Source organism: Perna viridis, chromosome 7 (genome assembly GCF_037379345.1).
Source record: "Perna viridis isolate PV_CMFRI_1.1 ecotype Kerala chromosome 7, ASM3737934v1, whole genome shotgun sequence".
NCBI lineage: Eukaryota > Metazoa > Mollusca > Bivalvia > Mytilida > Mytilidae > Perna > Perna viridis.
In genome coordinates this window covers 16,229,136-16,251,235 of record NC_142451.1, presented here as the reverse complement: position 1 = coordinate 16,251,235, position 22,100 = coordinate 16,229,136, and the positions used below count along the sequence as shown (strand labels likewise).

Here is a 22,100-nt window from a genome sequence, read left to right as displayed (position 1 = left end):
TTGACAGATACAACATTTGTGCACTCTTGTATTCAAAATCAGACGTATCATACACAAAATCCAAACTATCGGTCCGTTTAATATAATTTGTCTGCCTTCATATTGTCTACAAAATACACTGACACACACTGACACACACACACACACACAGAGAGAGAGAGAGAGAGAGAGATTTACTTAAGTGCTTACATTAAAACATATGGAAAAAATGAGTCATAAGAATCCCAAGATGTTATCTTTAACATATCTGATTTTGCATTTAGTTTTACGTGGAAAATTTCACTATGTGTCCATCTGCCGATTTCATATCGCAACTTTGCCTTATTTCGAAACCAATAAATTCTAGTTCAATGGACACAGCTTTATTGTGTAAAAACTGAATTATTAGACATACAATAGTGTTATTGCAATATAACGTACGTCATAAATACAATGTAATATGATGCAATCATATCATCGAGTCTTGATAAAAAGGTTTCAGAACCACAGATAAAACGCACGTGCACTTCAAAAGATATTTTGGTTTTTAGTTCGTGGGATTTTAAATCAGGATGTGTGCCTGATGGTATTTTGGGAAATGCTCTAAGATTTATACAGGAAATGGTAAGTTAAACACAGGTTGGATACTTTACATATTTACATGCTCACAGCTTCTGATATCTCGGGAATCATTTATATACTTTGTGTCTTCATTTAAAAAAATAGATGAAGTCTTTTAAATGACGGACAAATAATGTTTGCATGGATTCACATTCTGCACGTGATGTTCGTTTGAATCATTTATTTAGCACTCCAGCAAAGAATCATGCAAAATGTGATTCATAGATGAAAAACCTACATATTTTTTTTTTTTTATTTTGTTAGAATTGCCATAGTAAACAGAAATTGTCATTCGGTTTTTTCATATAACCCGTATTCTTAGGAGATAAAAATTATAAAGAATGAACTGGAGATTTCAAAATTAAGGGAGATAACTCTGTAAATGACACTCAAATATAATAGAATCTATTGGACTTTGAATGTTGTTTATCTTCTAAGAGCAGGCAGATTGGAATGAATAGATACTGTAACACATTTCATAATATACACCCATAAAAGAACTTCATTACAGAGATAAAAATATGTAGCCTTATTTGTTATGTATCACATCTTTCAGATTTTGCATGATTCTTACAAAGGCTACTACTTATATGCTTAATCATTCTAAAACTTGACCTTAGAGAGCACTCTTTCAATGCTGAAGTTGTTTTACTTATTTGTTTTGTTTTTTTGTTTTCTTTCATTTCGCTTTGATAATATTTTGATTCGAGTTGGTTTATTTGTACTTAAATCATATTAAGTTTAAGGAAGTCCTGGTCCTAAAAAACAGTTTAATTTTAATATATTATTTCATAATTTCGCGTATCATAAACGAAAATACTGTATTAGCCGAAAACTAGTATTACAAGAGCAGTATAGGCGCCGATTGCGTTCAAGATTAGATTTCACTATAACTTGCACTAGGACAGTTTGTTTGTTTTATATTGTTAAGTGCATCTTCATCTACATGTATTTATTCTACCGCTCCAAGAAAGTTAAATGATTACCCCGACTTACAATTGTGAATTTAACGATGACCAAAAAATGCAGTCGTATAATGGCAGGTTAATGAGGCTGTTGTCATATTCCGGTGTCCGTTGACAATTTTACAGACGATAACTTGAGTGAAAATTACAAATGTAATAGATTTTTTTAATTGTTCTCCAATGAGCATTAACACAACAGGAAGGCTTGCACTATGACCAAAAAACCCCACATTTTTGTCTTTTTGTTGTTGTGTTGATTGTTTGTTTGTTTGTTTGTTTGTCTTTTTTGGCAAAAACTTGAGTTAATGTGTATGGATCCGTATGAAATCACACAAGAAAATGAATATTTTGGTTGGTTTCAAGGGTTATGACCCTTACCTTTTAAGAAATGGAGACAAAAAAAGGATCATCAATTAACTTTATACAAATTTCTTATTTACTTGGTCGATTTGCAAATTAAATGAACTTTGACCACGTTCATTTTTTTTTCATAATGTCTCGAACATTTAATTGTAATCAAAGTTAAGTTTAAATGTATCTCTGTGGAAGTATCAAACTGCGCCATGCGAAGCATTTTGTTACTATCAATTATCGCTTTGATAACGATTCAACTTAATTTGACCATTTTAACCTTAGATGAGGGTTGACTTAGATTATTTTAGGAATGACTGTTGTATTTTTATGTATTATTATGAAGAAATAACCTCAATCACGTGCTGCACAATAAATAACCTGCGCAACAGGTTGTTTTAAAGTGTGCAATACGGGCATTGGGGTGATTTCAAATAGTCCGAAAACATATAACAGTCAATTTAAGTACCAATGATTAATGATCCAATCAGAATAGTTACTTCTGAAATAAAATTATATATTATAATATATCAAATCTCGTACGTTATTACCGATTATTTTTACATCTAGTAATTCTTCTAACTTGAATTTTATCCGAGAAGAATTAAAGATTTTTTTAATGTCATGTGTACTTATACCCATTTCATTTTAAAAAAATGGGAGAATGAATAGTGACATATTTCTTTACGAACCTCTAAACATTGAAGGCTTCCAATTGGATGTAATCGATTGGAAAAGATTCATAGAAAACCCTCGTTGAAAAGTGCATTAATTCGATAATGGTTCTGTTTGATAGCAATATATTGCATTATTGTGTGACAGTTGATTTTGTTTACTGTTTGGTATGTCTCAAATAAAAGTACAATAGTTAACAATAAACCTCCCCATGTGTAGTTTCCATTGGCTGTCAAGTTTCTGTATATATCACTTTTCCTTTCATATACTTTAATATTACCCTACATTTACAATTGTTTATGTACTATATATGGTCGCATAGAAATAGAGAAGAAAGTGTTGTAACAGTGAATGTATTCTTGGAATAATTGTCTGCAAAGTTCTTTTGTACTTTGTTAAAAATGCTCTTTAAAAAAGAATAGTGTTATGATAACCGTTTTACCTTTGCGAAAGTTTAAAACATCAACATCTGTCCTATAGACTTTTTCGCCATATCAAAGCCTTTTTCGATAAACACCTTTTGAAGACAGTGTAGTCTCAAAGTAAGACCACGTTTATCAAAAGGAGAATTCATTCACTTTTTCGTAATGTGTTTTGACACTGAAATTTAGAAGTACAATTACGCCAGAAAATAGGTCCTAAATTAATACATCCATGCAAGCGTTGTTTACTTTGAATATTGAATGATCATTGGGATAAATTGGTTAAAGCGTTATCAGGTTGTAGCATACCTCATGTTATTATAAATAAAACACGTAGCAATCACTTCTAACATTACCCCACATAGAACAACAATTACATTTTTTCCGATTTAGCAAAATATCATATCATTGATATCTGAATGTATTAACATAAACAACCATTGAGATAGTAGGATACATCAGAAAGGGGTAACCAGTGCGAGAAATAGTAATTATTATTATCAGTTCTTGTGGTAAACTCTCTCGCTCCATTGTTTATTTTAAGGCCGTCGATGACGTCAATGGCGTTCTGATGGTAAACCTAATCATCTAAAGTAATTAAATGGTTTACTTGTGAAATGACTAACTCAGTAGTGCAGACAATAATTAATAAGCTCGGTTTCATTGCCTGTTTTATCGCATTTTATGTGTTTATCTGCATTGTTATGATGAACAAAGACTGCAGTTGATTGGAATTTCCAAAACGCGGAAATTGCAAAATGGATACAACATCGCACTAAATTAATGAAATGTGGCATAAAAATGAAATTGTAAAACAAAACATGTTTCTTATAATTTCGTGATATTAATGATAAAGGGAAGAATTCGTATAAAATGTAAAATTTAGCTTACACGTGTGAAATATAGGTATTTCAAGACGCAGATCTGTATGTTTCAAGTACATATTTTTCAAAAAAGTTTATCTTAAAGTCTTTGAGAATCTTCTATCTATTTATGTATACTTTGATCATAATTTAATCAAAATGTACAATGTTAGAAAGATCGCGAAACTTGTTCAGCTGAATAGAGCCGGTATCGTCTCGGTAGTGTGAATTCTATTCTACACCTTGTAAATTAAAAAAAAACGTAGACGGATGAAGAACTGGGTAGAAGAAAAATAAGAAATTATTCAATTTTGTTTTATATCATGTAGCATTTTTATTTTCTTTGTATCATTTTATGACACTTATCCTTAATTATATGGTGGAATTGAATGGAAAGAAAATAAGAATATGGAATATTTTGGAACATAAAATATCATAGATAACTACTTATATCTCAATAAAAAATCTAAAGGGCGACAACTGTTAAAATACAATTAAACACTCAAGGGAGGAAAAAGAAAAAGGGAATATGATTCAAAAACAAAAAAAAAACATCACTGAGCAAAAAGACAAAAAAATAGCATACAAGTAACAATTCAAATGCCAAGAAAACAGAAAAAAAGAAAAATAGAGCATGGATTTGATGCTCCGGTAGGGTAAGTCACCTTTTCTAGAAACATCCAGCAAGCGAATGGTCTCTGTTTGGTAAACTGATAGGGCAACTATAATAAACTGAGAAAGTTGCACACATGATGGAGATGGACAAACAATATAGATTGACATACAAAATGTACCCAGGTTGAAGATTTACATATCGTATTGGTCGACAAACTTTAATGGACCCCTATATGGACACGCTATATTGGTCGACAAGCGTATGAAGACGCCATTCAGTCGAAAAAAAATAATCAATGGAATCAAGATTCTAGCGGACAAGAATGTCACCCAGGGACAAAGACCATACATGGAAAACATACACGAACAACAAAGAGCATACAATAACCAAAATAATATATACACAGTAAAAAAGTAAATGAGCAACTCGGACTCAACTAAAAATTGGGAGCATGGACCAGGTGCACCGGTAGGGTAAGCGTTCTCTGCTTTTCTAGAAACACCCGCCGAGTTGCTCATAAAAAGTCAAATCGAGGGTAGACGAAAGAGGAAAGGAAAACTATGATACATTGAACAAATCAGTATCCATGGTGCAGACGGACCCAACTGAACGATCCACGATTGGTGGAGATGCTGACACCATATTCGTCACCAAAATCAAGTTGAAGATAGACAGGTCAAATTGGTTCATAACTTCAAGGTGGAGATGGTCACAGCATTCGGTATAAGATGAAAACACCGATTCGTCTCCAAGCTCATGGTGGAGTTAGACATGACGTGTCGACGTCGGTAAACGAACTTAGGATGGAGATTGAAACACCATATCCGTCGATTAACTAGCGGTAGTAACCCCGATCGAAGAGCTTATCTGCCGTATGAAGTTCTGTACAATATGAAGAGTCGAAGTAACATCCATATCTCCTATAATGTATGGGTTAGGTATACGTGTGTCAATCGCTATTTCTAAGAAAATGCTTGATGTTTGAATTGAAATGAACAAAATAATATTAAGGGTACACACAATATGTCAGTGCATAAGATAACAAACCCAATTACATCTCACTGAAAGAATCGTAAGAAGGTTTTTTGTTCGAACTGGATGTGGAAAGTTGGAGAGTGCTTTCTAACATGATTAGTTCAGACACATTCTTGATTTTCTGTGCTTTGAACAAAAATATATCGGATTCATTAGAATATTGTTGGTGCACTTTGTGCCGCAGCTTTCAAACCAAAGACCTGTACAATGTTCTTAAGAGTCGATAACCTCCTTGGGAAGCAACAACATGTGAAGATGTAAAACAAAAGATTATTTAAGTATCATTATCAAGCTTTATTTGGAAACTAATGACTATTTACGTATTTGCCATTATTTGAGATGCTTGCTCTTATATACTAGAAGGAATAATTTTATTTCTGGGAAATAATCTTCACTGTAAGATTTAAATGGGAAGATTAATCGCGACATCAGAGTAATTTTAAGCTTTATCTTAGTTAATAACATGCACTTCAATTTTGAGCAAACGATCGTTTACGTTAATGAGAAATACATGTTTAAGAAATTGAATAAAAACGTAATCTGTTTCGTGGCTGCCTCAGAATTTTTATAACTGATATTGGTTATACTGTGACAATTCGTTATTAATGAATCTGTTTTTTTAAATAATTTTGAAGTACATGTATTTGGCGTAATTTGTCCAACAGCTCTGTATTAGTCATTATAACGAAAACAATCACCAATCCTTACGACAAAGGGGGTAACACACTTCACATAACACAAAGTTATTTCGAAATAATTAGGAGCAAATAATGAAGTACGAATTCTTTGAGTTTACTTTGAAAAAAAATCCGAAAGTTAATGCTGTAATCAGAGGATAGTTCTAATGATAAATCTCCGAACCGCAGTTTTTGCAAGACATGACGTCATTAAATTATCTAGTGCAAACAGTTTTGATCACTTCACGATGAAAGGTTCCTCGATTGAAAGAAAGTAAGATAAATCTATTCCTGCGTTTTTAAAAAGAATAAGATAATGTGTTTTGTGAAGTAAATGTTTGAATTTTTGAAAATTAGAGGTTGATATTTGATTTTAATCTACGGAATGTTTTAAATTGTAAGTCAGGCGCTTCATGATACTTTTTTTCTCCATTTTTCAGTCAAGCATAAGTTCTCAGTATAGCTCACTATTCCATGTTCTATGGAAGAAGCTGTATTCATGCTCCCATAAGTTCATTAAACTGTTAATTTTCTTTCCATAATGATTGTGACGTCCCTGGGAGTCTTACTGAATGAAGCGACCTGTAGACATTGTACTTTTGAAGTTAAGATTTTTTTATATTATAGAATCCAAAAGTAGCTACAGAAAGCATGGAAAACTACTTTACCAGAGAGTATTCTGTTCCTTCAGACACTTGTTTTTCTGCCCTAGTCGCACTTGATGTTTATTGGTAATTAGCGTTAGAGTTTCTTAACGATCTGCTGCATGAAATCATCTAAAGAGCTGAATTACCACCCAAAGATACCGGTAACCAATCACCCCGATGCAGTGATAGAAATAACACGGATGTGTCTTGTATCAAGCGCCTGCTAAGTTTAGACTGCAACCCTTGTCAGATGGAAAACTGAGTAGAAAGATTGAATCAATGAAAATTAGTATTCATTCCAATTGTGACTTTGCTGTTAACATTTAACCATTGTTTCGAGTGTTAAAAAGGTCTGGTAGAAGTAGGATTATTTAATTGTAATTAATAGCCGAGTATTGCAGACAAAGAAACTGTAATTAAGAACAGTATAACAGACATAATAGCAATCAGTCTTAAAATAGCTGGTGACATTTTGTTAATGAGCATTTATGCTCATTGTAACTGTAGCATCGGAGTGTAATTAAGAGTAGATCCAATTTTAGGACGACTTGGGAATAAATGGAATTGATTCTTTTCCATAATTATTACATTACTCATTTTGTGGACTATTGATTGGAACATATTGTTAATGATTTAGATATTGTTTCATAAGAGTTTAAACTTGTTCAGGACTATTTGTGAACTCCAGAATTCCTACAATGAGGGTAAGATATTTTAATCTGCACTAAAAATTTAATGTAAAAGGATTGATATGCAGTTTTTGTTACATTTTGAACTTTAGTACATGTTCCCTATCAGAAAATTGTGCATGCTTACTTAAAACTCAAGAATGAATGTATTTGTCCTTTTTCCGATTGTCGTTAAGGTTTACACGAAGTTTTAATCGTAGTATATGTCATGATTTGTTTATTTTTATTTCACCATTTTTCGGTATAAACCATTTAAAAGTTGTCAAATGAAATGTGATTTGATCTCACACATTTTACCCAGTAAGCTTTTGATTTCAACATTTGTAAATAATTACAAAGTCATGAACAATTTTTTAAAATAATTTAATTCACCTAATTTTGAATGGTAACTTTATGTCACATTCAAACAACTGACCGATTCAAAAGAAATGAAAAGCTAGCTAAATTCCAGAGCTAAATCTTGCCATTGCATTTTTTCAACTTGCAACTATCTCATATTTAATTAAAAACACGCAATATTGCTGGGTTATATCAGATATAGGTTTCATTTTAGATTCTTTTTAATTATGGTCAATTTACTATGTAGCATGGCTTCATTATCCTCCAGTGACACTCAGAATTAGCTGCTCTAGTGAGATCGAGTGACCTTATTATTGGACAATAATCAAGTAATATTAATATCTGTCAATACTCTTTAATACTAATGTACAATACATATAAACAACTTTTTTATCTAACTTTATTATTTTTTTTGTAAAATATTTTTCACCACCTTTGCAAGGACTAGTATTCATGCAACACACGCCTCCTAATCGCATGCATTTACATGCCAAATAGTTTTCATCTTGTGTTTGTTTCTACTTCTTTATCAAATGAAATTAAAGATGTGGCTTGTACGGGAAACCGAGACAATTCTGTGTCAGAAAAGAACCCAGTTTCTTAGATGTAGGACTGATTTTAGGATTAGTTCAGATAAAGCCACTTGATTGCGATATTTAGAAAAATGATCCATGCAGACAGCAACATTTTTAAGGAAATCTCACGGTTTGTTATACATGATATATCATACACGGTAAAATTGAAGCATTAAAACAAATAAGATTTAAAGAGTATATATGTGTACTAAAGCATAAGATAATGGAGTAAGAAATAAATACAATGGTAATATGACCTATCTTTTATGGCGTTAGCGTGTAGAAGGTAATGGGAGAATGTTCCCAGGTTTGCATTCACCTTGTATAATTATTAGACTGAAAAATTATAACAGATTCCCAATAAGTGACTTATTCGTGTTGGCTAACATGAGGGATCAATGCATGACATAGTAATATTTCCAAGACCCAGACCTCCCAAGGCGTAAAATTGGTATAATTACAAGCCGTAATGACATAGATGTCAGTACTTCTCATAAATCAAACGTCCTTATCTGAATCCATTATCAGAAAATACCCGACTATTGAAACAATAAATTCCAAACTCGTGTAATAAGACCGAAGGGATAATACAAAGCATTTTAGAGATACCAAATTACTTCCTTATCCAAGCCTTTAAGACGGCATTAATGTTCAAAAGAATGGGAAAAAAGCTAAATGCTATAAAGTGGACTTTTTCCTTTAGTGTACAGAGATTATCCACAACTCATTGTCTTCCTCTTCCGTCTTTGTGTCTTTGATATGTTGATACCGAATCAGACTTTCCTAGAGTGTAATAAACAATGGCCATAGCTTTCTTTTGACGTTATGAACACTATTTGTGAAAAGATTGATTGTTGGGGTTTAACGCCTGAGCAGCAATATTTCAGCTTTATTCAAGCGATAAACATGAAATGGATGATAAAATGAACATGAAATTATGATGAAATGAAAAATGGGATGGGACACAAGATCAACAGGGTTGACGGGTTTCGATTGCCACTGGAAATAGGGAGGGGTGGGTAGGATCGGGCAATTAACCCTCCTGCGGCGGAGAGAAAAGGTTCCTACTTCGATAGAATACCACAGCAGTTTTCTGTAACGTGCAAGGAACGTGGCACTTTTCTCAACACGGTGCACCACAATGGTTTGCGGCTAGGTTTTCCGTATTAAGGCCTGACGACCCTAGCAAGTAGCATGACAGGGGTACCCCATTCCACCACCTGGACACACAACCTATTTACTAGATGTGGACAGAGCGACCTAACCCCAAGTCAGTGTTCTAATCACTTAGAAATATATTCAACCACCCTCTACGACAATTTTAGCGCTGCTTTGGGCCTATTCTTTTGATCCGCGGACCCGCACGAAAAAGAATTACGTACTTACGATACCTGTTTCGTTGATATTTTGGTTACATCTTTTATCGGTAAAATATTTTTTTTTAATTGAAATGTCTTTAAGAATCGGGCAGAATGGTTTACACCAACATTTTACTTTACAAATACATTCAGTATTGCCAGATAAAAAACTTATTTTGCGCGTTATTTTTTCGCTGCATGTATTCATCTATTCAAAAGAGAAATTTGAGCAGTTACAAGCCTTGTTAAACAGCGAGAAAAATCTCTAACTGGTAAGGATATTCGATGCTCAATTTTAAAAAATTACAAGCTTTCTTAACTTTTGGTATAGATTTGTAGACACTTTTCGAGATATAATAATGAGTTGAAAATTTGGCAGGAAAACAGACTCCTCTTGATTTCTCCTTGGCTTTGCATTAAAACTTATTTAAAATATGAAAATACTACATGAGGGTTTGAACATATTTTGTCACATTGATCAAAAAGATATATACATGTATAATGATATGAGAAAAAGAACTCAAAGGGTCAATGGACAAAAACAGATCAAGGCTTTTACTTGGGTAAAACCCGACGATCTCGAAATTCTGACAAAAATTCCAAAATTAGAACATCGGACATCCTTAATGTAGATTTATTTCATTATCTATTATTAGAAATACCTATTCCATTGACGACATAATTAAGACAATTGTCAATATTCATTCTATAAATATTCAATGTGTTAACCTATACTTAGACTCTACCTGATTCATTTCTGTAATGCTATTTTTCTAGTTGCGCGCTTAAATTTGCCTATGTTGGCTTCAAAAATCTCATTTTCGTTGCTGTTACTCTACTCTGGCAACTGATATCCTGACGTATGCTAAAAAAACTCATTTTGACGTCAAATAAAACTAAAGCATGTCAGTGATAGCGTGTTTATATTTCACTTGAAACTCGATCAAATATAGAAATTATTTTGTTTATTTAATAAGGTCAAATACTCCAACATTACATTCGGTTTGTCTGGGATCGAACGAAACGCAAACATCGCGTAATGTGGAAATCCAATTGTGTTTTTACGTCAAAATAGGTTATCTTTCAAATCTAATATTACATATATGGGTTCGCCATTTTCTACTTTACAAATTGATGTATTGATACCTTCAGTATAATCATAAACAGAAAACTGAGATTATGACTTCGATGTCCATCCTTTATTAAGGCGGATCCAGAAATTTAAAATGGTTGGGATTCAAGAAATGAAAAAATGGGTGGGGTGGGTTCAAGGCTATATCTTTCATTTTTTTGCCCAATTAGTGCGCAAAATTAATATAGTTTTTTCACAAAGAAGGGCACCACACCCGGGAACCTCCCACTTTACACGCGCCACTGCTTTAGATCAGTTGATAGAACTCAACATTTCTTATTTTAGTGATTCGTTATATTAGTACGTTTCTTTTCTGTTTTGAAACATACGTCTTCCTTAGTCCACGACACAAATCATTGCCTAAATGGTGTGTTCTCATTCTGTATTTTGTTCTGCTGTTGATTTTAATCCTGTATGAAAACTGATTCTTCTGAAATTTCTACCAGAGTGGTGCATCCAATGAGACTTGGGGTCGGAACCCTGATCTTTTGGATTAATTAGAACTATTTGTTATTTTCGTGCACAATTTTTGGGGGATCATCAAATAATATCCTGGAGTCCCCATTTCATCTGCATTCGCCCCTATGTAGTATTTTTATCTTTGAATTGAAGTAGTTAACGTATAATTAACTGACCAGCTAAGCTAAGTAACCCACCAAAGAAAAAATGATGATAAGAACTCTGACATTTTGTTTTCTAATTGTGTTAACTATAACAAAATACTCCGTGGCTTTTTAATTTCAAAAATGCTTTATTTTTATCGACCACCAACATATGTAAACAAACTAATCTTGTGTATCCGAAACATGAAACACGTCTACACTCTGTCTTGTTACTCAATGTTGTGTTATGATGACCAATTCTCCTTCCGGCTTCGTTTCCTGTCGAACTGACTAACTTGTAAATATTCCGACTAATTACCACAGCTAACTTCATTTTCATAATTATGGAAATATCAACAAAAGTAGGACGGAACAAGCCAGCCTATTCCAGCATTTCTGATCAATAGTGCCAGTAACAGCAACGTGTGAGGAGTATTTAAAGTATTGATCTTTTTCTGAAAATATCTTCTTATCTTCCAGGGCGTTCAGTTAGACGAGGCATCGACTCCGATCAGCAAACAGTGGCAACAGGATTTAGAGTACGTTCGTAAATTGACTACTCCAAAGTTAGAGTTTACCAAGCATTCAAGATCTGAAAACTTTCGTTTAGAATACAAGAAAAGTATGCGCTTACCCTCTACAGATCTAGTTAAAGAAATGAGAGAAAAATGTGCAGTTTCTTATGAGAAAGGAAAGGATAAATCAACTTCAAATTTTATTAGAAAAATAATGCAAGACAGAAAAAATAGCTCGGGACGTTTAAATTCGTGCGATATAGACGAAGCTGTGGAGCTATCTTTTGAAAGCACGACGTCTTCCTCGGGCATTAAGGAAAGTAAAGTAACATTCAGTTGTGACTCCTCGCCAGAAACTTCCGATTTGGACTTAACATCAGAAAGAGCTTCGACAGATTCTAAATCAAGTTGCACAAAAAAAGACAAAGAATCGAAGAAGAGACGCTTTAAAAGAATGATAACACGTCCTTTACGGAGGAGTAAAAGTGCTGGGTGTGCCAATGACATCCCTGCTCATGCCTTGTTTGTTGGTTGTGATAAGGACAAAAAACAGGATACGGTAAGTTTGATTTTTTATCGGCTTCTCATTTTTTTCAAAACTTTCAGCCATTTATTTCAAATGACATTTTTGTGTTTTAATTTTGAAATATAGTGTGATTTTATTTATTTATTTATTTATTTATTTTTGTTATAAACAAGTTGTGGTTTCTGGTCTTGTCATTTCATTTACATGTTAGTATATTGCTGACTTCCGGAAGTTAGATGGCCAGAATATTTGAGGTTAGTTTCCAACATTTTTTTACTTTATCATTCGGAAGATAGGGCAAACAGTAATGTTAATATTTGAGCAGTAGCACCAAAAATAAAACATTATCACATACGATGTTCTCAGTCGTTCAAATTAAGTAGTTTTCTCTCCAGCACCTGTCTTCTATATTTTTATTTCTTCACTAGAGTATCAAAATAGAAAAAAAAATCAAAATCATGCCTGTGAAATATCAAACGCCTAAATGCACAGATTTTAAAGCGTTTTCTACGTGCAGAAATTCAAGATGTAACCTTGAGCCAGCATTTTCATAAGCATTTGATATAAACCAACCTGACATTCAAAGCAGGGCATCCTCCCACTAAAGTATCTTAATCTCCTAGTACAACAATACTATTTTATAGGGATGCTTGGCATATATATCATAATTTATATCTGAATGCTTGAAATGCATCTCTTTTGACGTGTCAGATGATAAGAATTTATGACTTACTGTGCTGCCAAAATAAAGGTTTAAGAAAAAATATTTTCTTCAGTCGCCCATGTTTGTTATAATTAGCGTTTCACTAGTTATGGCAGAATCAAATATTTAAAAAGAAGTTGTATTGTTAAAACTAAAATAAATGATATAGCCCTTCTCTCGTATTGTATTTTCAAGCTTTTCAGACACAGGTGAAAGTAACTTTCCTTAATTACTAACAGCATTTATTGAAACATTTTGTAAAATCTGAAATTACTATATTGATTTTCAGTCTCTAAATAACAATGCAATTTATGTTACCAAATTTTGGGAGCGACGTGTCACATAATGTTGATGGTTTAATGAAGATATTACTAACTATTTTATGAGTGTTACTGCCATTTCCAAATATCTGCGATAAATATTTCCTCTGCGTACACGCTTTTTAGAATTTGTAACAGCTTGTAAACCATATATATATGTCACGAAATAAAAGACCCATTCCCATAAACATGACATAATGATTCTATCCTTTTAAGACTGCACTCTATTAAGTAAGATAGAAGTTATTTACGGTATGATTATTGGATATTTGGGCGATGAAGATCAGTAATCTGCTACGGAAATACATTCTTCAGTTATATTTGGTGTCACTGATGCAATTTTCTGGTAAAATTGATTTTTATATAGAAAAGGATTTAAAATCAAAGACGATATCTACAGGCTTCATATCGGGGACTCGTGTCGTTGTAATTATTGCCATTTTTTTCTTCTATGGGTTTTCCGTATAATAGAGAATTTTGTGCGTGCATTCCTAATTTAGACTCAATTTACTCGAGTCTTCTTTAGGTCTTTGTTTCAACACTCCTTAGTCCTTAGTTGACTTTGTGAGACGTACTATTCCCACTAATAGTCATGTACGTGAACTATAAGATAATCTTCTTACTGAAGTTGCTAATTTTTTTTCATGCTATTTATGAAACATGCATTAGAGCTTGAATCAAGGCTGACCAAATGCATTTCCAATAAGGTCACCACGTTTGAATTCACTTGTCTGTTGAAATCGTCTTCCTTCATCGTTTATAAAACGTGTTTGACTTTCAAAGATCCAATCAGTTAGACAGTAAACACATTTCATTATGTGGTGTCTCTGACATAAAATCAGGGAATGCATATGCTGTATGGATTTAAAAGTTACATTCTGATAAAAAAATAATTCAAAACAAGTTTAATAGCCAACAGAAAACATATTTGCTTTGAATTTTTTCATGAGTTAAAAATACAACTTCACTAAAAAATGACACCTGTACCACAAAACAAAAAAAGTATAATATTATATCTAATTTTGCATTCAGATTGAGACAAGAGCAGTAGATCTCTCATTGCTCCAACAAAGACTGAGATGTGACGATCTTGAGGGGGAAGAACGAGAGCCGAGAAGAGTTCATAAAACATGCTCAGCAGATGCGGCGATGATGGCTTCTTCAGAATTTATGCTTGATGGATCACAAGCAAAGTCTAAGAGAAATTCGTAAGTTTTGTGATTTATTTATTCAAGATTATTTTTCTGTGTTGACTAATAATCTGTTACTTGTATCTAAATTGGAGTGAAACTATCGGTACAAGGTATTCAAACCGCACACAGGATGAACATTTTAATATGTCATCCCTAGTAGCACTAAACAAAGCGAAACTTAAAATAAAATTTTAAAAATCTTGTGATTTATTTAAAATAATTTACCATTTTCATGAGCATTTCAAGCAATACACAGATAATGCAAGTGCATAAAACATGCTTCAGAGACTAACTACATACACAGTTATGTTATATCTCAGCACATTCTATCTATTTGTAGAGGCTTTAAGAATATGAAGAAAAAGTTTCAGTTCTTACGACGACGCCACACTGATACATCATTAGTTCCTAAGTTTTGTTTACCTCACCTCTTCTCAATTCCAACATACGATCAGGCGCTGCAGTGGAGTAAATCATTTGAATCATTATTGAACGATAAAAGTAAGTGTTGGTATTCTTCGATGTTCTTTTTGCAAAATAAGTAATGAGACGTGTATCTTTAAAGCTGAGTTTGATCTTTCATTTCGGTTTTTGTTATACAGTTTTATATTTTAACCTATAAGTATATTTTTTCTGCTTCAAGATCGGAATTGTCCTTGATATATACAACTTATCTCTGTTTTGTAAGGATCTATGATTTCCATCGACACATATTTAAGCAAATTATTCGTCAGCAATGAATCTATAGAATAGATAAAGCTAGGCTTCCATCTACACGAAAGAGTAAAATCAAAGCGTTAACATATCATCTATTGAATATACAATTGTGAAAACATGACTATTTATCAGTATAACACCAGCGATATCAATTAATATATTCAATAATTGGTTCGCGAACTCAATAACTATCTAATTACCTATAGAGAAAAAAAAACTTAAATAACTGTGAATCGTTCGTTATGGCATGTCCTTGCTTTCTTTTAATGCCATCTGTTGTATATCAGGAGTGTCATCAAGTAAATAACTAAATACATTTGTATTGAATGATAGACGTATTTTTGTCATTCCAATTTATGAAGAAAATGAAATTACTACGGATATATATAATATTCTGATCTCCTTTTAACAAAATATGTACAGTTCCAGCGGTTAGAAACATTTGCTGCAATTTTAATCAACTGATAAGTTAAAGCATACTGGCTGCACATTTGCGCGTTAAAACAATCATTGTCATCTGGAAATAAATTGTACTGAATAGTAATAAAATATATTTTTCCTTTAGATGGCCTTGAGTTGTTCAAAGGGTTTCTCAAGTCCGAATTCAGTGAAGAAAATTTAGAATTCTGGATAGCCTGTGAAGAATTCCGTTCATCCAAAGAAAACACTATCTCTGTTCTAGCACAGAAGATTTATGGTGACTATGTTGCATTTCAAGCACCGAAAGAGGTAAGCAATCATGAAACCTTTATAAACTGATTCCATTATATGTTATTTACACAAATCATTGGCTAAAATGGGTTCTAAGTACGTCCATATAAAATTCAGACACTGCCTATGGTAAGGTGATTCATAGTGTAGAAACACTCATGGATCAGACGATGCTCTTTCTACATGTGCTATAATTTTATGTGACAATAGTCCATTCTGCATTTCAATCTGCACTTTTGAGAAAACTACACTTTAACCTCCCACTAAAATCAACCAAGTCAAATCAAGAACGATAATTCTTGTGAAGTGCTGACTTCATGTACAATCTACCGGTATATAAATTTCATCTTAAAAGCGCAAGCCTCAAACCTCAAAAGGAAAACTATGAATGGTTATGTGATCTATAACAGTTTCTGAACAAGAAATAAAACTGAATTGGTGGGTTCTTTTACATGCAAGGATCACCTCAAAATTCAAAAGGGAAACTAATGACATCGCATCTATTTTACCTTATTTTAATTCATTTGTTGTGGAATATACTTTGAATTACACCCAAGTGCACAAATCAATAAATACATAACTGACATTGCTTTCTACTAAAATCTTGGTTCCCTTGATTACTCTCTTTTTAAATATTTATGTTTATATTTTAAACAGGTCAATTTGGACTCAGCGACAAGAATGACTACGGTGTCTAATTTAGAAAACCCATCGAAAGACTCTTTCCTTGCGGCACAGCACAAAATACAGGCATTAATGGAAAAAGACTCTTATTCAAGATTTATCGAGTCTGAGCTATTTCAACAGATATTAGAAACTCTTTCAAAGTCATAAAGATTATAGTTTGAATTAATAATAATGTACCATTTTAATGAAATCATCATAAGAACATCCAACGTAATTGGTTGCGTCGTTTGAGTCAGCAGTTTTTTGTACCCAACTATACACGATAGATTAACCAGAGATCATGAGAAGTATTTCATTTTAAAATGACGTTCTGAAATGCACGTAATTAAGTTTTAAGATGCTTTCCAGTGCATTTAAAAAAACTAATCTTAGAGAATCATGAATCTGGTGAGCCTTTGTATCTTATTGCCCGTGTCGTGATGTATTAGCTATAATATAGCTATCAGTAATGATCATAGTAAGTTATAAATATGTGATATTGTATGTTTCATACTGTTTCATATTGTTATTTTCGTTCTTTTTTTAAATTAAAGTCGTTGAAAGGTGCATGTGTTCGTTATTGACTGCAGTCTTAAATATAGTGTCAAACAGATACCCAATTTGAATAGCGTCTGCAACCGTATTTTGTTCGCATAGTTTGTCTTGAACATACTGTCAGACAATACAAATATCTAGACTTTATGCATATATCTGACTAAATCTGTAGTTTGCATACAACATTTATTGATTTCTTTTTGACATAAAGATGCACAACAATAACAAGTACTATCTTTAAAATAAACATAGCCGACGCATTTTCTCGTTTTGCCCATTCAAAATCCGATTAATTTAGACTTTATTTGGCGAACTGTGTGATCAGTGTGTTTCGTATTTTATTGAATTGGTTCAACAGGTAAGTTATTTCATAAAAGATTATTCTTAGAGGACAAAGTCCTCATAATGGTTATCAATGCAAATTTAACCTTTGACCTTAGAAGCACTGAGAGCCTGATTGCAGTCTTACTGACAGGAAGTTAACTTGCAATACCAAGAGTAATACAAAGCAATGATCCTTACTTAGTTATCTTTAACAACAGTCTGAAAAAATAAATTCTAGTTGATATGAAACTGTAAAAGGTGTTATCATTTTTTTAAATATCATTATATTCAACTTCGTTCCCTTATACATGTAGGTTACCCCTGCCTCGTATCAATTCAGTATAAAACGTGATTGAAAACATTCATACCCCTAATGGAGCCTTGAATTTTACGGTTGCTGACACTTTTTTCCAATGAAATGCGAAGTCACACGTTCCAACGGTTATATTGCCATGTTTAAGTATCATGGATGTCACGTGACCCTGTAACAGAAACAATATTACACAGCGTACACATACTATTTGCAGAAACCAAGACACAACATTCATCACACGAACCCACCATTTATAATACATGATTACCATTTCTCTCGTAACGGAAAAAAAGCATTTGATAACGCTTAATATAAAATCAGTCATATTTATCTTGCTCAAAAATAAACTTTGTTCCATTTAAAATGCCAACTTGAACACCATGCATATACATAAATTACAGATTCATGTATAAATTTACATATTTTTATGATATCAAAGTTAAGTGGGAAAAAATGGTAAAGCTTCAAGATACAGGCAAATACAATGCAATAAAAACAACAAATCTCCAATTCAAATACGAACTTATATAGAAAGATTTACCTTAATGAAGGATAATATCAAACTTATCAAATCAAGGAAAATGCAAAGGAACCTTCACAAAAATTGTAATATGAGGGTAAAATGCAGATGCATAAAACATTAGTACTGTAATTTATTAAATTAGAAAAATCGATGGGATTCATTTGATGAAAAAAAAACACTGCTACATGCAACATTCTAATGAACACAGTCAGAATGACTAATAGGACAAGTGCAAATATACAAATACACATACAAATAAATCTCAGCTGACAAATTGGATGAAGTGAATAACTCAACCGATAACTAGTGACGGTGTTGACTTCGATTCTACTCCACGGTATAATCTGGTAATTTATTCATGTCATGTTACATGTAACGAAAGAGAAAAGAAGTGTGCCGACAAAAATACACCATGACAACCAAATACTGGAAAAAAACAATCGAAGTTTAGGTTATCCAGATCTTTTATTATAATTTCAATTCTTTAAAAAAAGAATTACGTGTTTAAGCTTAAATGTAATGCATATAGTGTCTGTAGTAGAGGGATGGCATGTGAGAGGGGAAAGCAATATTTGAAAGAACTAAAGGTTGATTTATCGAAGATACAGTGTGATATATCCCGCAGAGGTCGATTTATCAACATAGTATCTTGGTGATCATATCGTTCATCCATTCATAATGTAGGACGATATAGTATGGTCTACATTTTTATAATACAGAATTGACCGAAATATAGCATACCGATTTACCAACAGAAAGTCTAGTGTTTTGTATAAAGTATGACATCAGGAAATGCCCGGGAAACAGCGACAATAAAGATTTTTCCCTACCCTTACCTTGCCTTAATATTAGAATTAATGTAACATTTCATAGCATGTTCCTACATAAAGAATAGAAACGCTAGTGAACCGATCTATAAATAGAACAAAAAAAAGACAATAGTCCCATGATGCGACCGATATTTTGTAGAACAACACATAAAAAGGTTTTTTTTTTCCTACAAGTTATCATTTAATTTGTAAGTTTTGTCATTTTCTTGTGTTATCGAATGGTACAGTTATCAAGTGTATGTTTCCTCTAATGTTTTTATTTCATTGGGTTTCACGTTATATTAATCATTATTGCATAAAGGCTTCCTTTTCCGAGGTTTGCCCTTATCGTTAAAGCTATCTAAAAAGATATTGCACTTCTTCTTTCATGTGTGTGGTAACCAACAAGTTTAGTATTTGGATATCCATCTGCACCATGAGCACCGATCTGTTTACCGTGTCATAATTTTCCTTTCCTCTTTCGTCTATTCTGGACTTGACATTTAAGAGCGATTGGTTGGGTGTTTCCAAAGTCCGACTTGATCATTTACTTCGTTCTCCTTTGTACGTATTATTTTGGTAATTTCATGTTCTTTGTTGTATGTACATGTATTTGTTCTCGCTTCCTGTTCTTTATTCTTGGATTTCCCCCAGAATCTGGGGTCGCTTTATTAATCTTTTAGATACATCTTTTATTTATAATTCCTTTGTTTACCATTTTCTTGCACGCAACACTTTAAGTAGTTTAAAATCCAGGCGGTGATTAATTTTTTGCAAGCGTTTACAATTAATGTAATCAACAGGTGCTTGCGTTGCCTCCTGTGTTTATAAATTTCCTATGGAGTACAATGTACATCTTTATGGTGCCTTTCCGTAAATACAATTCTATTGTTAGCAAGAAAGACACATTTTACTTGGTATGTATTATAATTATTATTTGCCATTGTAAACCGAGCAGGTTTCACTTCTAAGCTAGACCGTGCTAAAACGGTGCTTATGTTTTAATTACTCATTCTATGAATACACAGACGGTTAGAAAACATAAATATGTTTTTTTGGGGTTTTTTTATTGTTGCAGTACCTTTATCCTGGATATTTGTATTTTATTGTATTTCCAAAAGTAGATTCTGTCGATTTTGATTCCTCGTTAATGACCAAAAAGGACAGTGAACTGATCCATACGACATCCATAAAGGACAATAGACCTCTGATGTTACCAATATAACACAAACATATTACAGTATTGCAATAAACATATTTCAGGGAACAATTCCAATGGATTAGCTGCTAGAAGTGAAAATTCATCGTCATCACCTTTTGGCTTTTTAAGAGCCTTATTTATCTAAAATAGTCTATTCTCAAAGCGCATTATTTACAAATCAATGGTTTTAGGTGCGTTGGCCATTAGTTTAACAATACCAAATTGTACTTGTTCACATGTGATATCATTGTGTTGGCGTTGGCGTAAATAAATGATCTAATGTATGTCTACATGGAACAAAAAATAAATAATAAAACTTAAATTGCAGTCTTTATAAAAATCAGACAGGATGTGATTCACGCATGTCCAAAACCCACCAAATTCAGTTTTATTTCTTGTTCAGAAACAGTCACTGGTCACTAAACTAGATAAAGATAAAAAAAATATATATAGATTGAATATGAAATTGGAAATTTGCATGAGTTACCGTTCTTGACTTTGTTTGAGTTGGTAGTTTTTAGTGGGATTTCTCAAAAGTGCAGATCTGAATACTGAAAGGAGTTTTGTTTTGTAAAAATATTGCATATGTTGGTGGGTTTTCTACACAATGAATCACTTTACCATTGGTGGTGTCTGTATTTTATAAAGGAAGTTATGCCATAGAACACTTAACAAATGACACCTAGTTCAGTAAAGATGAACTTTGAACAAAGGTCATAGTTCAAATTCGTATGTTTACCGTAATGAGGATTTCGTTGTTTATTATATTGTGAAGTAAATAAATGAATCATGCTCAGATAATGTCGGTAATGGTACTTAAGTAACGTTAACATTCGCTTTCGGAATGGATCAATTCAGAAATTCATCTTTGTTGCGTTGTCGCATCGTCCTCGTAAAATACATGCTGACCAACATAGGAGCGCTACGAACAATTGCAATCCCAGAATGCAATACAGTTTCTGAATGAGTCCATTGAGTTTGATGGGATAATAATATTATAGTTATACTTAACCATTTTGTTAGTTTTGTTTTTATTTGAAACGATGTTGTATTCGGTAGTGAAATCCGTAACGCTTAAAACGTATCTTACTGGTAGCACAAGTGTATTTGAACTCATAATGACTGGCAAAATTTTTCGTACTGAACCCCGTAATAATTGGAAACGCGGGAAACGCGGGAAACGCTAATGAGACAACAAACGCTAAAATTACATTTTATTTCAAATGGCGCTTAGACTTATATAACGTCAATTTGAAGAATCAATCTTGAAAAGCAAAAATACAATATATGAGATTTTTACCCTCATGCCCAGATATAGAAGTTACTTTGTCTACTGGAAATAATTATTTAAAAAAATATTAACGACAAAAATCATTTGGAACTTTTAATATACATAGCTTTCATTAGAATCGCTAGGTCAATTGTCAAGAATGCTATTGTGTGCAAATAATTCTACACAGAATAAGAGTCGATGAACT

General features: G+C 32.8%; 1 protein-coding gene across 2 annotated transcripts; it reads left to right on the top strand.

Moving 5' to 3' along the window:
- Positions 1–452: 452 nt before the first annotated feature.
- LOC148611544 (uncharacterized) lies at positions 453–17,464 on the top strand. 2 transcript variants are annotated; one of them, XM_088592196.1, is made up of 7 exons: positions 453–603; positions 6,832–7,555; positions 12,027–12,620; positions 14,643–14,818; positions 15,144–15,304; positions 16,086–16,249; positions 16,889–17,464. In XM_088592196.1, exons 2-7 carry the CDS (start codon positions 7,550–7,552, stop codon positions 17,063–17,065), a joined length of 1,278 nt encoding a protein of 425 aa, XP_088448322.1. In that variant the 5' UTR covers positions 453–603; positions 6,832–7,549; the 3' UTR covers positions 17,066–17,464. The 2 variants fall into 2 exon arrangements, with proteins under 2 accessions (XP_088448322.1, XP_088448323.1); XM_088592197.1 differs by lacking the exon at positions 6,832–7,555 and having other exon boundaries at positions 467–603.
- The last annotated feature ends 4,636 nt before the right edge of the window (positions 17,465–22,100 follow it).

What these genes read in the sequence shown, in the direction of transcription:
- LOC148611544 (XM_088592196.1), top strand. An exon ending in AGGACAAAAAACAGGATACG is followed by an intron (nt 12,621 to 14,642) that starts GTAAGTTTGATT and finishes TTTTGCATTCAG; the next exon opens with ATTGAGACAAGAGCAGTAGA. An exon ending in ATCATTATTGAACGATAAAA is followed by an intron (nt 15,305 to 16,085) that starts GTAAGTGTTGGT and finishes TTTTTCCTTTAG; the next exon opens with ATGGCCTTGAGTTGTTCAAA.